Below are 14088 nucleotides of genomic sequence, written 5' to 3' on the forward strand. Positions count from 1 at the left end.
CTAATTGATGCGAATGTGATAAGTAACATCTATATTCATTAGGTATGTATGTCTAAACACAGGTCGCCCCCAGGCACATAATAAATATAATAGGCATTTCTGGCCAACTCCTGAGAAACCGTGAAGTATTGTTCCGCCCTGATGCCGCTCTCCATATGATGCTCGCAATTTTTAAAGAAATCAAATCCCATAAAATGGCCCATGCGCCTCACCGCCCCATAAACGAAATGAAATGGCATAAAAGATGGTATAGTATACATCGTAAAGGTAGAAAAGGAATAGTGTTCAGTCAAGATCGCTGTCCTCCCCGGAGTCTGCACTAGGGAATTTAGTGCCCTGTTTTGGCTTACCTCTCGCCTTCTTCTTGGGAGTTGTGGCGCTAGAAACGGAGCTCTTTCGTTTTCCTGGCCTTGTTGCGGCGCCAATGACGTTGCTCATGTCATTTACGTCGGCAAATGGGTCAGGGCTGCCTCGGTCATCGTCACCCGCAATCTTAAGCTCCTCGTCTACTGACATCAAGGTAGAAAACTCGCGGCAGATATTGATCATCGAGTCCACGGTGTCCAAGGATCGCATAATCCGTGCTATTGCCTCCCAGACCCGATCACCTGAGACTCCGGGCAGCTTGGTCGCAGGTTTATTCAGCTCTTTCGTAGCAATTTTGCCCTCTTTTTGTAGTGCGTGGAAGTTTAGGTTGTAGAGACGGCGTAGATAGGACCTCGTTTCCCATAACATCGATAGTCCAGCAGCAGCTGTAGCGAGGCGCTTTAAAACATCCGCATTGATTGGGGGAGGCATATGATTGGGTTCCCCCTGTTGTGGTTCTGATGATTCAGCCATCCCCACCACTCTCACAGAGAGAACTTCTGTCTCTATCGAATGTGCCACGGCCGTTCCGGTAGTTCCCACGATGCGTTCCATGCAGGAAATTGCGGCTAGGAGCTCTGCCACTTGCGCGTAGTCAAAAAATGCAACGTTCTGACAAACGAATCTTGTAAGCAGTAGATATTCGGGAGGTGTTCCAGAGACATCTAACTTCTTCAGCTCGAAATTTGCTTTAGAACAAAAGTTCGTAAGAAATTTCTTCTGGTACTTGCTGTTGCTAAGTTTGATAATATCGAATAGTAGGGAGAGCTTCGGGGTAAACGGTCGAGATGATGCACCGGATGGATCACCAATTACGTCTCTCTGGTAGTAGAAGGCATCCTGGATCGCTCTCATATATTCACGGTCAAACATAGACTCGTGTTGCTGATGAAGCATTTTGTGGATATCGTAGGCTGTGCTAGCAATAGTTGAATTTGGGGATGTTTCTAGAGATACCAGCACGCCTGCACATTCCTTCGGATGGATGAGACCCTGGCGATTGATGCTTGCAATTAACTCAATTGCGGTGAGTGCGAAGGAATCCTGTTTCGACATAGCGGCATGAAGCATATGTGGAAGGAAATTTTGTGCGATTAACGCTGCAGCACCGTCATTTGCATTGGCTTTCAAAGATCCTCCAAGCCGGCTAGTGTCAGCATTCTCGCCATTTGCATCAATGGTATTGACGAATTTTTCTGATTTGCCTTCATGGATAGAGAAAAAAGTGAGGAATGTTTTGAGGACAATGTCTTGAAGATCCCCGCTGTCTTCCTTGAACACAGAAGAAAACGCCATCCTAGCTTTCTCTTTACCATATTGTTCTGGCCAAGTCTCGCATATCGAACCCAAGCTCTCCAACGCCATGACCCTTAGTTCGTGGGGGTAGGCAGAGGATGTGAAGAGAGATATAAACTCTACCATGAGTCCAGAAACAGATTCGGTGTTGGATTTGGGGAATGCTTTAGCAAAGAAAGAAGTGAACTTCTCCAAGTCGCAATGCTTTCCGACGCAACCAGCAATTCTTATGTAGCTTCTAACTCGACCAAGCGCATCGCCGTTCGTGGATGCGTCAAGTTTGGTATTAGATGCTTGATAGATACCCTTGAGGACGGATATCGTAAGCTTGACCAACCGTTCAGTGTTTTGTAAAACCCCGTTTATTGTCCAGAGACAGGCCATGACTTCATTTAGTTCAGTCCTAGCTAGCTTGGAGACACTCTTGAAGAGGTCATTTTGAATCTCCTTCAGTAGGTTGTTGTGAGCAGCTGAAAGGTGCGGAAGCACACAGCGATAAATGACTACCACAGAGCGGAATAGAAGAAGATCGTCGGTACTGGACAGGTGCCCAATATATGGATGGAGAGTCTCAAGCTGATCTGGTGTCAGGAGTCTAGCATTTGACTTCGCAAACACCGTCAACGTCCGTAGGTGAGATTGCAGAGATCGTTGATCAACGTTGTCGGAACCATGCACCACGTTTCCAAACAGAGTTGCAACCGCCGCCTTGCAGATTTTAAAATTGTGTGACGAGGATTTAGAATCCGAGTGCAGGACCGTTTTGAAGAATGATTCAAGATTGGCCACTACCTCATCACCCCGCTGTACTGCACCTATGAAAAGAGCGACCAATTCTGCAAGTGATACCTTAGCCTGCGGTGTATCAAAACTATCTGCAGACGCATGAAGGGGTGACAGCCAGAGCTCTTCCAGAGCTTGCCGTGCTAATGTCGCCACATTTGCTTCGTGATCTTGCACGCGTTTTAGCAATTGCTCTATAATTGAAATCTTTAATTCCTGGTTCGCGGTCGCGGTGTATACATCCTTCATCAAACCGATGCACCGTTTTCGAACACCGACAGTTGGATCGGAGGCACACGCTAAGATTGCACGACAACACTCCGTCTCTAATGCTGGTTTGAGCGATATGCAGCGAGCAGTTAACGTAAGAGCAGAGTCGCGAACCATTGGCGACGAGTCAGCAGCGCATCTGAGAATCAAGTCCATGATAGAGTCATCTCGGTCGAGCAAGCTTGGATCGCGTTCAAGCATGTGAATCACACTCTTCAAACTTCTGCTCCTCACTTTCGCTTGATCGCTAGAAATCGAGCTTAGTAAGACTTTAACAATTGTGTCAAATGCCTTGCAAAAACCACTGCTTAAAATAACGATCAGGTAAGCGATTCGAGCTTGCTGAGTTGAGATGGTATCGAATTGTCTATTGAAGAGTTAGTTATCGAGATTTCGTTGGTATTTAGTAGGTAACATACCTATGCTGCTCAAGCCATTGAGGATCGGAAATCATGCTTCTCAATGACGTGGCTAGCTTTCTAACAGACGAGTTGCGAGATAGGTTCTCGGTCTGAGCGGACTCGCAGTAGATGGTACATGCAGTCTTGGCCCATGCGGTAAGAAGGTAGTCTCGCGCACTTTGTAGGTGTGAACCTGCAACATCCTTGGTGTTAAGGTACTCAAGAGCAATGCGATAAGGACCATCGCGAACGACCAAGTCTTGGACATGCAATGAGCGACTTATATGATTGTCGAACAACTGTCTTGTATAGTCTGTCAACTCAGAGTCGCCTTCGTCCATCGAGTTATTCAGGTGTTGGGCAGTAGAAGTCAAATCTGATATTGCGGATCCCATCCAGCCTAGAAGCTCCAAGGCCATATTCTTTGCGTTGGCCGTACTTTTGTCATGCTCTGCTATTCCCACCATTTGGGAAGCCAGGACACGTAGGAGAAGTTCGGCACCGGGCCACTCTGAGGAGCCCAGTATACTTATCAAGTCTTCCGTAAATAAATCTAGGATATTTCTGTATGGCTGATCTCCAGTTTTTGTCGAAGTCATAGCTCGCTGTACAATAAATCTAGTAATATACTGCGCACTGCGTACCGCATTATCATGGGCCTGGTCCACCTGCCTCGAGAGACTTATAAACGGTGAGGCTTCGGCTTCATTTTCAGAATCCGATTCATCGTCGTCTGAATCCTCATCGTTCTGCTTGGACGGTCGCAATTTAGATTTGGCTGCGTTTGGTGAAGAATTCCTGAGTGCAGTGGTTTGGACAAGCTGTACAACCAATGCAGAAAGCAGCTGGATGCTTTTGCCATCTGTTAGCTTGAATTGTCTTGCGCTCTGTCTCGTAGAAGGTAGCTTTTCTAGAGACACCAGAATCTCGTCAAGAATAAATGATCGCTGCTCAGAGTACTTGGCAAATATCTTTGCAAGCATGTCCATCGCGCATCGTCTAACTGATTCATATTTTTGAACCCCAATCGTGGAATCTTTCTCATGATGGGCGTTCTCAACGAATATTAGCTTGGTAGCCATAAATTCCATTGCTGTGATTGCTCCTTCAACAAGATCAACGGCGGAGAGGAATACACCGAGTTGAGACAAGATTTTCCTTGACTGTTGGGTTAAACTTGATATTGCCTGCTTCTGGCTTGAGAATCGGCTGAACAGAGCTGCATCTTTGCCATTTGACCTACATTCAACTGCCGGTATGATACAATGCTCAAAAACATGATTTAGTGCTGTTGGAATAAGCTGTATCATGTCCTCTGAGCAGAGCTCCTTCGCGTCGGTGCGACCAGCCATTGTGTGGAGGAGAGTTCCCATCGCGAGCAATGCGTTTTCTAGGTCTCCCAGTTGTCTAGCCCAACTCTCCACGCTGGTATCTGACATATCACCATCCACCGTGATATCAGCTGACTGAGCAGCCATGATCGGGCCTTCACAGAGCTTCTGGACACGCGTTATAAATTCGTTTGGGATATCGCTAAGTTTCCCATATCCAGATACACTCCGGAATGCCTTTTGGAGCTGCCTATGGGCCTCGGATGATAACGCCGGCCTGCTATCCTCTACGGTATCCATGGGGTTGAAATATTTATTGGCGTTCTGTACTTGGCCTTGTGAGCTTTCGAGTTGCAGCTCATCTTCGCTCTCAAATACATCCTGTAGAAGAGACTGTAAATTCGCAACTGCAGTATTTATCACTTCCCTCTGGTCCCGAAGCTTGATCGATTCCACTTGTTGCATAGATGGTGATGGCCGCTGCCGCTTGGTAGCGGTATCTGGAATATGTTCGTACTCGCTCAGTTGTGAAGAGTCGGGTAAAGCTGGAACAAGGATAACAGGTTTCATTGCTATACCCTGTAGCTGATTCCCTGGGATCGCTTTATCACCGGCATCACGGATATCCCGGCTAGACACATCCGGAACGGTGGACGGTTTTACTCGAGGAGCTTGCTTCAGCGGACTAGGAGAGCTAGGCGACGGGTCTGCGACTATATCAGCAAAAGTCAAGCGGTACAAAATGGGATATTATGAGCAACATACACCTGTAGGGGACGTTTATGGTATCCAGTATCATTTTTGCGAAAGGCCCAAGCCGCTCGTGAGCCGTGAGTTCCACGTTCGTTGGTGGCGTCTGGGTCTTCTGGGAGAGATGAGGTTGACTTGCCCGCGGCGGCACCTTAAATTGACTGCAGTCCATTTATCGTCAGCAAGAAGGGGCCACGCAAAAAAAGGTGCTGGGAGAAACGTACATCTTCGTCAGGCCTTCACCCCCCAGGCCGTCGCCTATCAGCAGGTTCTGTATGTTTTTCCGGACGGTCTCGACATGGGTTGAGTCTGTAGAGCTTGCTTGTGTTTCGTTGTCCAGGGCGTCTACTAATCTGCCGGCGGTGTGGGAGTCGTAGGTGCGCGCCCAGTTGGCAAGTGAGGGCTGCTCGATATCCGGCCGCAGGATTGAGTCTAAAGGGGAGACAAGTCAGCGATGTGTCTGTTACAGATGATCAGATGGACCTCACTTACCCAGGCCAAATATCGGCGCACTCGTCATCGGCGAGAACTGCAGTGCTGCGTCCACAGAGAGCGGACGGGGCAGTCGTCGCGCTGCATTATACGACGAGCTGCCATCCCCGGGGATGACAATCTCAAACGGACGCTGCATAGTAGTGTCCTAGTGATCAAGAGTTTTCGACGACAGGCGCGAGAGATAGGCAGCATTTCGGTATCTCATTCACGGCCATTGGCGACGTTTGATATCGATATCTTTTTGGGGTTAAAAGCTATGGAGCGCTGGATGTCGATTAGCTCGTCGGATTATATTGTTAAACTACTGCAGGGTGCATGTTTAGCGCCACAGCTAGGTTATATAATCAGGCAAGTCGCCCTTGGATCTATATAACGGAGTTTTGTTTCTGTTCTTTGATGCAGAGCGCCAGTGAGGATAATCTCAGTCAGCCTGAATTTCACCAGGCTTGCCCGCCAGCCTCCCAACCTATCTTTACCCTCACTATATCTTTTAACTACTTTCTACTCTGTAACTACAGGGCCCAGTCTTCATATACTTCCAAGCTTATATGGGCAGGCATGGCCCATTCAATCCGCATCTCGTTAGCCGGGCGCACTGCTAAGCCGACTCGCTGCCTTTGAGAAGAGATAACACACTCCCCTAGCTGTCCTATGTACGGAGTTATAAGTGGCTTGAGAATGAGATATTGATTTGATATCTTTCTGCCTCTAAATACATGTTCAGGTCACATGATATTCGTGTTTAGTCATCAGTTCTTGGCCCAGAAAGGGAAAGTTCGCTCCTCCAAACGTTCATCCTCGACAACATCAATCAATCAAATACTCACTGGCCAGTCAGCTACGCTCTGCTGTTCGTTATATTCTTTATCAACTATCCTATCTTCTTACTACCAACTCAACCTGTTGTACCAACCCGGAGACAGAAATACTAGGAAAAGGCAACTAAAATGCTGCCGCAAAATTGCCGTAAACGGTGATATAAGGACCAGTTTTCTCTGAAAATGCGATGGCAATCCAGGTATAGACCCGGCTTCCGGTCTCGAAATCATATTCCAGGCTAGGATGAGGATACTGTCAGAAAATACCAGCCATGCTAAGTGCCCAGGTTGAACTTACCATGCCTCTTCCTGTAACCTCTTGTGTCTCGCGATATGACTATCCCACCCAAGATCCTTGAAGAGTGCAACCACAACGTCGGTTACGTGCTTGTCATAGTCATCGGAAAGCAGAAAGTATGCTTTTGGAACAGGATCAGGGTGGGACGGTGACACTTCCCAATTCCAACAGAACGTCATGTACTCTCTTGCCTTTCCATTTGGCATTAGTTTTGGGAACACTGTTTCCCATGCTCTTTTGACTATTTCAAAGCCTGCATTGATTGCATTTCCCTGGAGACAGCCTCCTAACGACCAAAAATCATACACGACATCCAATGATGTTATATTGGCCCCGGTGTAAATTTTGACTCTGGATATCTTAGGGTCTTTGCAGTCAACGGAGAGAAAGCTCTTAGATTCCAGGAGCGGATGCTTGGTTGCAGCCAGATAGTCATCCACCATGGACAGGCCGGTAGCCAGCGGGCTGGCCTTCCAGTAGGACTTTGCTGAGTCCAACATGATTTTGACAGGGCCAACCCCAGTCGCGATCGATCGGACCATTGAAATGAAGTATGGTTTCACTGTAAAGGAACCCCCTTCATGGAGATCGAGGGCAATGACTTTCTGGGGCTTGTCCCGGTGCTGCCCCAAAGCATCCCAGTGCTGACTTAGAGAATCCCAGTACTTGCGGGCGTCACGGTTCGATAATGTAATGGCATCATCGAAGTAGTTGAACAGTCCAAAGTCAATATTGGGTTGAAGCCGACTCAGTTCGTTCAGAAGTTGTCTGGCGCTGGTCTCGTTGAGAGGATCTCGCTCCGTTCCGGCATTAGGGCCAATTGGCTCAACCGTCACTCGAAAACAGGACTTTGACCCTTGTTGGTAGTTGACACTGATTTCCCATGGCTCTCCACCCCCCGGTAGGCAGGAAGGCCATATTAGATTAGTTCTATCCGGGTTTGGAAACGGGCCGAGGGTTGGCAGGATTTTGGAATGGACCATCAACAGGTGTTGATATTGAGCGCTGGTACTATAATCGGTGCCTTTCAAGTGAGACCCGATAATGGGAGCCATCTTGTCCCACCACAGCTTGTGATTCGGACTTTGAAACGCCAGAAAGCGACCGAGTACCTGCCATGGTTGTGCAGTATGTTCAACGGTTGGTGGTTTTGCCGGTCCAGATGATGGCTCCCCTGTTTGATTACAGCCGTCCGTCATTTTGGCTAGATTTTGTGGTAGACCTGGGAGATTAAAAGATTCCAGGAGTCACAAGAAGGCACGAAGATAAGCGTGAATTGGAAGGACGGCTGGAGTCTAAAATCTTTCTGGCTAGTTAAGTACCTAAGGGCAGATCCATGCCTCATCCGCATAATAAATACAATTTGCGCCGGTCCCCCCCGCTGAAGCAGGAAAAATGCGGAAGCAATCGCAAAGTGCGGGATATCCATGTGCTCGGTGTCTTATCCCAGCTCAGGGGTGCATACGAAAATGCATGTTTATGCAGTGTGATTATATACTTGTGCATGTTGGAATGTTTGAACAGCCTGTTCTTTGTGTGGATAAAGGAGCTAACAGTACAGTAGATTGCTGTGGATCCCAACATGTTACCGGCTTTCTCGCCATACCGCTTCAAGTCACTCAAGGATATGGAAGAGGTAGTTTGGAATTAGATTGGATCGGGGCAAGCGGGGAGGTGACCACATTCCTAACCCCCGTCCAACCTAACAGCATGGTTCCGAGGGGAACTACATCGGAAATCGGAAATCCAATGGAGCATCATGGGAATCTGCCAAGTGTCGAGAGAAGGATGGTTAACGACAATATAACGGTACATCAGCCTTGAAATCAACATTTTACATCACAACACTGGAACTAAGTGGATTGGAATATATATATATATATAGTAAGTTAGTTTGATTGGTCCCACATATTGCATGTAACTGACTAGGACATGCAATGGAAAATAGATATGTGGTTACCCTTAGAATACGCATTTGCTATCGCGTACGGAGTACCCCGTACTACGTGGTGTATCTAAATAAAGGTCTATACTTCCGGTATTTATTCGCACCTCACTAACGAAAACGCTGAGATAGAAGCCTCCCACTGGTAAATAACGACCTTGTTGAAACATACACTGTTATCCTATCTTTGATTTGTTCAATTTGGGAACGGCTTCGCCTCCAACATAACCATTTCGTGACCAATGATATGTTCACTACCTTTGAAATGGAGTTCTAGCCTATAGAAAAGCTCTTCCCTATTTTCTATACAGGACGAGTCCCCAGAAAGCAGATCAGCGGCTACTTTGCATCTTTCCAAGATATCTTTTTCCGGGAACATATAGTGTGCCCGTATCCGCTGCAAAGAGGTGTTACCAAACCCCTGATCCGCCAAGTATCTGCTGGCAGAATGAAGGAGAAGACCTTGATGGCTGACTTTGGGCAGTGCAGGAGTGGTGTTGAGAAACTGAACGAATTCATTGTCTGGTGCTCCCTGAATGATGAGGATCCGAGAAGAAGGAGAGCGCTTTGCCACGCGCGCCATCTCCCCAGCGCTACTTCCATGTTGACAGCGGACTCGAGCGTCCACAATGCCAGAACGGCGTCGAATTTTCCAGATGGGAATGGCAAGCTCTCAACAGGGCCATCAAATATATGCATGTTTGGCATGTTAGGGGCACCGTCTACTACTAGTATTGGCTTGTTAGTGTCCGATGCGAGAAAGAGAACTACTGCCAAGAAACTCAAACCTTTGTTGCTGCATCCCAGACAAAGGACTTCCTCTTCTTTGAGACGCCCAAGGAGAGCATCCAAATCTTCGCTCACAAGGCGGTCTGTGGAGTGACAACGAATAGGCGCAGGAAGTTGCCCTTCATTTATTGTTGGGTACGGGCCCAAGAGGGGTTGGCTTTCCACCTTTTTTGCCAATAGGAGATAGTGAATCTCAGGGCATTTGTGATCCGGATCATTCGGTGTGAAAGAATAGCGGACTTCTGATTCGACCTCAAAACCGGCACATTGGAGCATTTTCCTCCATCCGTCTTCAGAAAAGAACGTCTCGTTGGTATACATATCCATCCATGGTTTCCCCATCTGTCGAGCACAATCCCAAGTTGGATCAATGGTGTATTGGCCGGCCGGCAAGCTTGTGCTAGGTGTTACCCCGATAACCACGTATCCACCGGGCTTAAGCCATTCGGAGAATCTGAAACACATCGAATATGTTTCGCCCGGAGTGATCTGGAACAGAGATAGTATCACAAAGACGCCGTCGAAGAGACAATCGGGGTTATATGTCCTCATATCTGCCTTCATGAATTTGCCGGCTACCTGAGCAGAAGCGATATTGATCATTTCCTGGGAGACGTCGATTCCACAGACTTCATGGCCAGCAGAAACAAGTGTATCCGCGACAGGTCTACCGGTCCCGCAGCCAACATCAAGAACTTTGCTCTGGCTTGGGAGCCTCCTGATTGCAAGCTCTAGAAATTCATGGAGATCAGGGCTATCAGCAAATGCATCCTCGTAACGCTTGCCGAGATAGTCAAAGAGGGTTTCTGCGTTGGCCTCCATCGCGGAAATGAATGTGGGATATACCAATTGTATATGAATTCTGAGTGTCTTCGCGATGGCATGCAAGGGGTATATAACATGCAACCAGATGATGTCTCCTCATGCATGGTATATATAGTCCGAGAAAGCGCTTGGACATTTATCACTCCCTTCAACCACTATTTCGGCATACGCCGTGCATGACCGGATAAAATTTGTCTCTACCCTTTACGGAATAATAGCAGGGCGTGGGGCCATGAAGTTCCATGGCGTATCCCGTTTGTGCCAGTTGCTGCTGGGCCTGCGCACCTACTGGTCGTGATAACCGAGTCGCAGATTGAATATCGCGCAAAGACAAACCTCGGAACACTGACTGATAGTGCGGACTGATAAATAATAATCCGGATTTTAGGGGATGCTACGTGTCGGTGAACAGCCTACTCAACATTATAGCTGTCGTCCAGTGGCTTTAACTGGTAGGAGTATAATTCGTATTGGTCAAGTAAAACAAATAACTGGCCAGTCACAGGCGAATGGCTCTCTCCTTTAAATACACTCCGGGAATCTTGAACCTCCATGGCCATGAGATCAGCGCCTAGACCAAAATTCCCTGATCTAGATCATGTAGGGTTAGACAAATTACGAAATCATAAAAATGGCCTGCAAGAATTGTGAATGTAGGTACGTAAACCTCTTAGGAATCTTCCAAGCCAATTTATTAAATATTTAAGGAACCAGTGTCGGGGATGCTATCGTCGCTGGACACTTCGAGCGTAAAAAGCTACCCCGTCTATGCTACTTGTCCATACATAGCCAGCGTGGAAAAACTCACTGTTCTCACACTATGCCTCTCCCCGATATTGGGATGAACCAATCTTTTTTATTTGGATACCAGCTTAACGCCTTAAATCTGGCTTACGCCACGTTTTCTTTATTCGTGACCCAATTTGTACTGGCGTTCCTCTATAGCCGATATTTCCATCCTTTGGCCCAGTTCCCAGGGGTGAGGGCCGCTGCTAGATCAACCCGATGGCTCTATAATGTTTCTATGACTGGACACGCTGAGGAGGTTTTCGAATCATTACATGAGAAATATAGTTAGTATATTACTCTGACCTGACCCTGACGATATCCGAACCTCCTCTTCGCTGTACAATGACGCTACTGGCAGCGACTGAGTTCGTATAGAAACCAAAGCTCTCCGCATTGCTCCAAATGAACTACATATTTCCGACGTCTACCAGTACAATAAAGTCTATGCAAACTCGGAGATATTCCCGAGATATGCCCGGTTTTATAAAGCGTTTAATCTACCGCACTCCCTCGGTGGCGAGACCGATATAAAGCTCCATAAAGAGTACCGTCAATTGGTGAACCCATTTTATTCTCGAAGCACTCTCTTGGATGCTGAAGACATACTTCATGAAAGATCGACTGCACTTGTTAGGAAACTTGCCAGTGTAAAAAAGACACAGCCTAGTATCGACATCATCAAAGCCATAACGTACTTAAAGGGGGCCTCCCAACCACCATTTACTATTTGGTAAAATAGTCACTAATTTGCATGTTATCTAGATGTCATGTTCTCGATACAACCATTACCTCTGCCTTTGCTTATCCCTCCAATCTAATCGAAGAAGAAGATGGTTCTTTTACGCCGCCTTTAGTCCGGGCTTTCGATGGGCAGGAGGGCGTTTTCTGGAAGTCTTTTGAGTGGCCTGTACTCACGATGTTATCCGCTATCCTAAAGCAGTTCTTCCGGGTTACAAGTCCGGAAGATGCAAAATTTGAGCAAATTGTGAATGTGAGACTTCCTTTATATATACACTTCTCAACATAATGCAAGCAACATAAGGCATGGATGGCCAAGGGTGATGAGGCTAATACCAGATACACATCGTGTCTTTAGGCGGCTGAAAAATATGTCAGCTATCATGAAAAACATGGCAACCCCTTTTCACATCCTATTTTACTTGACTACCTCTCAACTGTTCCTCCAGAACAAAAGCTATCTAGCGCAATTGAGGTTCTTGCTGCTGGATCTGAAACAGTTGCTTCTAGCCTAACCACTGGCATTATCAACATTCTTCTCAATCCAAAGATCGAGAAAAAGTTGATTGATTCCTTGGGCCAGGCAAAAGTAACCAAAGACGGCAAGTTGGATCTTAAAGACTTGGAGAAGAATAGCTATTTGGTACTGATCTCGCTTTTCCCAGGATCCCGCAGCTGTCTTTCACATACTTACCCTAATAATAGGTCGCCTGCGTGAAGGAATCGGTGAGGTTTGGTAATAGCATTCCCGGTCGCCTACCACGTATAGTCCCCAAAAACCTTTCCCAGCCCTTGATGGTAGACGGTAAGGTTATACCAGCGGGGGTATGTCCTATCACTTGACTGCAAACCTCTTCGACAACTAACAAGTATTTTCAAGTCGGTCGTCTCGGTATCCGCCTACACGATGAATTTCAGTCAGGAGCTCTGGGGTCCTGACGCGAAAATTTTTAACCCCGACCGCTGGATGCAAGGCAGTACTAAATCACCGAGTCAGGAGCTGTATTCATTCTCGAAGGGAAGGGGTATGTGTCCGGCACGAAAGTAAGTTTTATATGGATTTCAGTTACCTTCCCCATCATCCTTTCACCATATTCCCTATTCTATGTAGCTCACCCGTCCTAGTTTAGCATATGGTGAAATGACGATCTTGATGGCGTACTTGTTCAAAAACTTCAAACTGAGTCTTCCGCCGAACTTCGAAATGCCGGAGGTTAAGGACTGGTTTGCAGCGAAGTATCCCCAATCTGGCGTTCATATCATATTTGAGGCGGTATGAGGGAATGCTCCCTTGTGGTTCCGGTAATTGGGGCGCCCATACTACAGCCATCATCAGGTAGCTCACAGCATCTAATGTTGTTAAGTCGCTCCCCGTTGGATGACAACTCGTCGACATAACCAGTTGAACGGAAGGAGCTGCGATAAACTCAAATGATTTCGGGTATAACTAATTCATATCAAGTCTAGATTGCTGTTTCGGGGCTGAATATATTTTTAGCTAAGTAATAAGTTTCGGGGTGCTCAAATTAACAATATTTAAGTATACGAAAAGGTTCCACTAGAGAATTTTTAGCGTCTCAAGCATTTAAATATTTTAACGACCACAATTAAATCTCCCCCTCAATGTTTAAAGCGACTCAGCTTCGTTATTCAATTCACCTAATTGCTCATTTACACCGCAGTTTTCCTGGTGGTTTTCCCCCTCCCTCCAAAAATGTCTGCCATCGGATCTTTGATATTTTGTGTCGATTGTGGCAACCTCCTAAACGAATCAACCGGTGATGCCAGCACGATTCTCACCTGTGATGTATGCGGAACCAAGAATCGAGGTAGGAATGCTCGTTTGAACCTATATCTTCATTTAATTGGGTCAACCTCTTACGCGCAGCTTTAGATCGTGCTTCCAAAACCATCGTCTCCGAGTCCAAGCCGAATGCGTTCCCGTCAGCACTTCGAACGAAAAGCTCTGCAGTCCGCAAGTTAACCGACGACGACAGACAGACTGATGCAGTGATTCAACAGACATGTCCGGACTGTGGCAGAACGGAAATGAGATACTATACGCTGCAGTTACGTAGCGCTGATGAGGGAAGTACTGTGTTCTACACATGCGAATGCGGTCACAAGTAAGTGGTTTTCTTCCCACGGATAGAGCGCGAATGGAAGAGCTTCCGTTATTAATAATCTATCTCAA

The 14088-nt window shown here is 46.9% G+C and overlaps 3 protein-coding genes across 3 annotated transcripts; all 3 read right to left on the minus strand.

The window, feature by feature from the left end:
• Positions 1-285: 285 nt before the first annotated feature.
• GIQ15_02363 (uncharacterized protein) lies at positions 286-5828 on the minus strand (the record flags this gene model as incomplete). Its single annotated transcript, XM_033549780.1, has 5 exons — positions 286-3082; positions 3135-5160; positions 5213-5358; positions 5422-5629; positions 5690-5828. 5 exons carry the CDS (start codon positions 5826-5828, stop codon positions 286-288), a joined length of 5316 nt encoding a protein of 1771 aa, XP_033406941.1.
• Positions 5829-6634: 806 nt separating this feature from the next.
• On the minus strand, positions 6635-8007 carry GIQ15_02364 (aromatic prenyltransferase; the record flags this gene model as incomplete). Its single annotated transcript, XM_033549781.1, has 2 exons — positions 6635-6749; positions 6809-8007. The coding sequence occupies 2 exons, from the start codon at positions 8005-8007 to the stop codon at positions 6635-6637; spliced, it is 1314 nt and encodes a 437-aa protein (XP_033406942.1).
• A 1085-nt stretch (positions 8008-9092) lies between these two features.
• GIQ15_02365 (uncharacterized protein) lies at positions 9093-10364 on the minus strand (the record flags this gene model as incomplete). The annotated part of the gene is made up of 1 exon (XM_033549782.1): positions 9093-10364. One exon carries the CDS (start codon positions 10362-10364, stop codon positions 9093-9095), a length of 1272 nt encoding a protein of 423 aa, XP_033406943.1.
• Between the last annotated feature and the right edge of the window lie 3724 nt (positions 10365-14088).

Source organism: Arthroderma uncinatum (assembly GCF_011692745.1).
Source record: "Arthroderma uncinatum strain CBS 119779 chromosome Unknown scaffold2, whole genome shotgun sequence".
Lineage (NCBI taxonomy): Eukaryota > Fungi > Ascomycota > Eurotiomycetes > Onygenales > Arthrodermataceae > Arthroderma > Arthroderma uncinatum.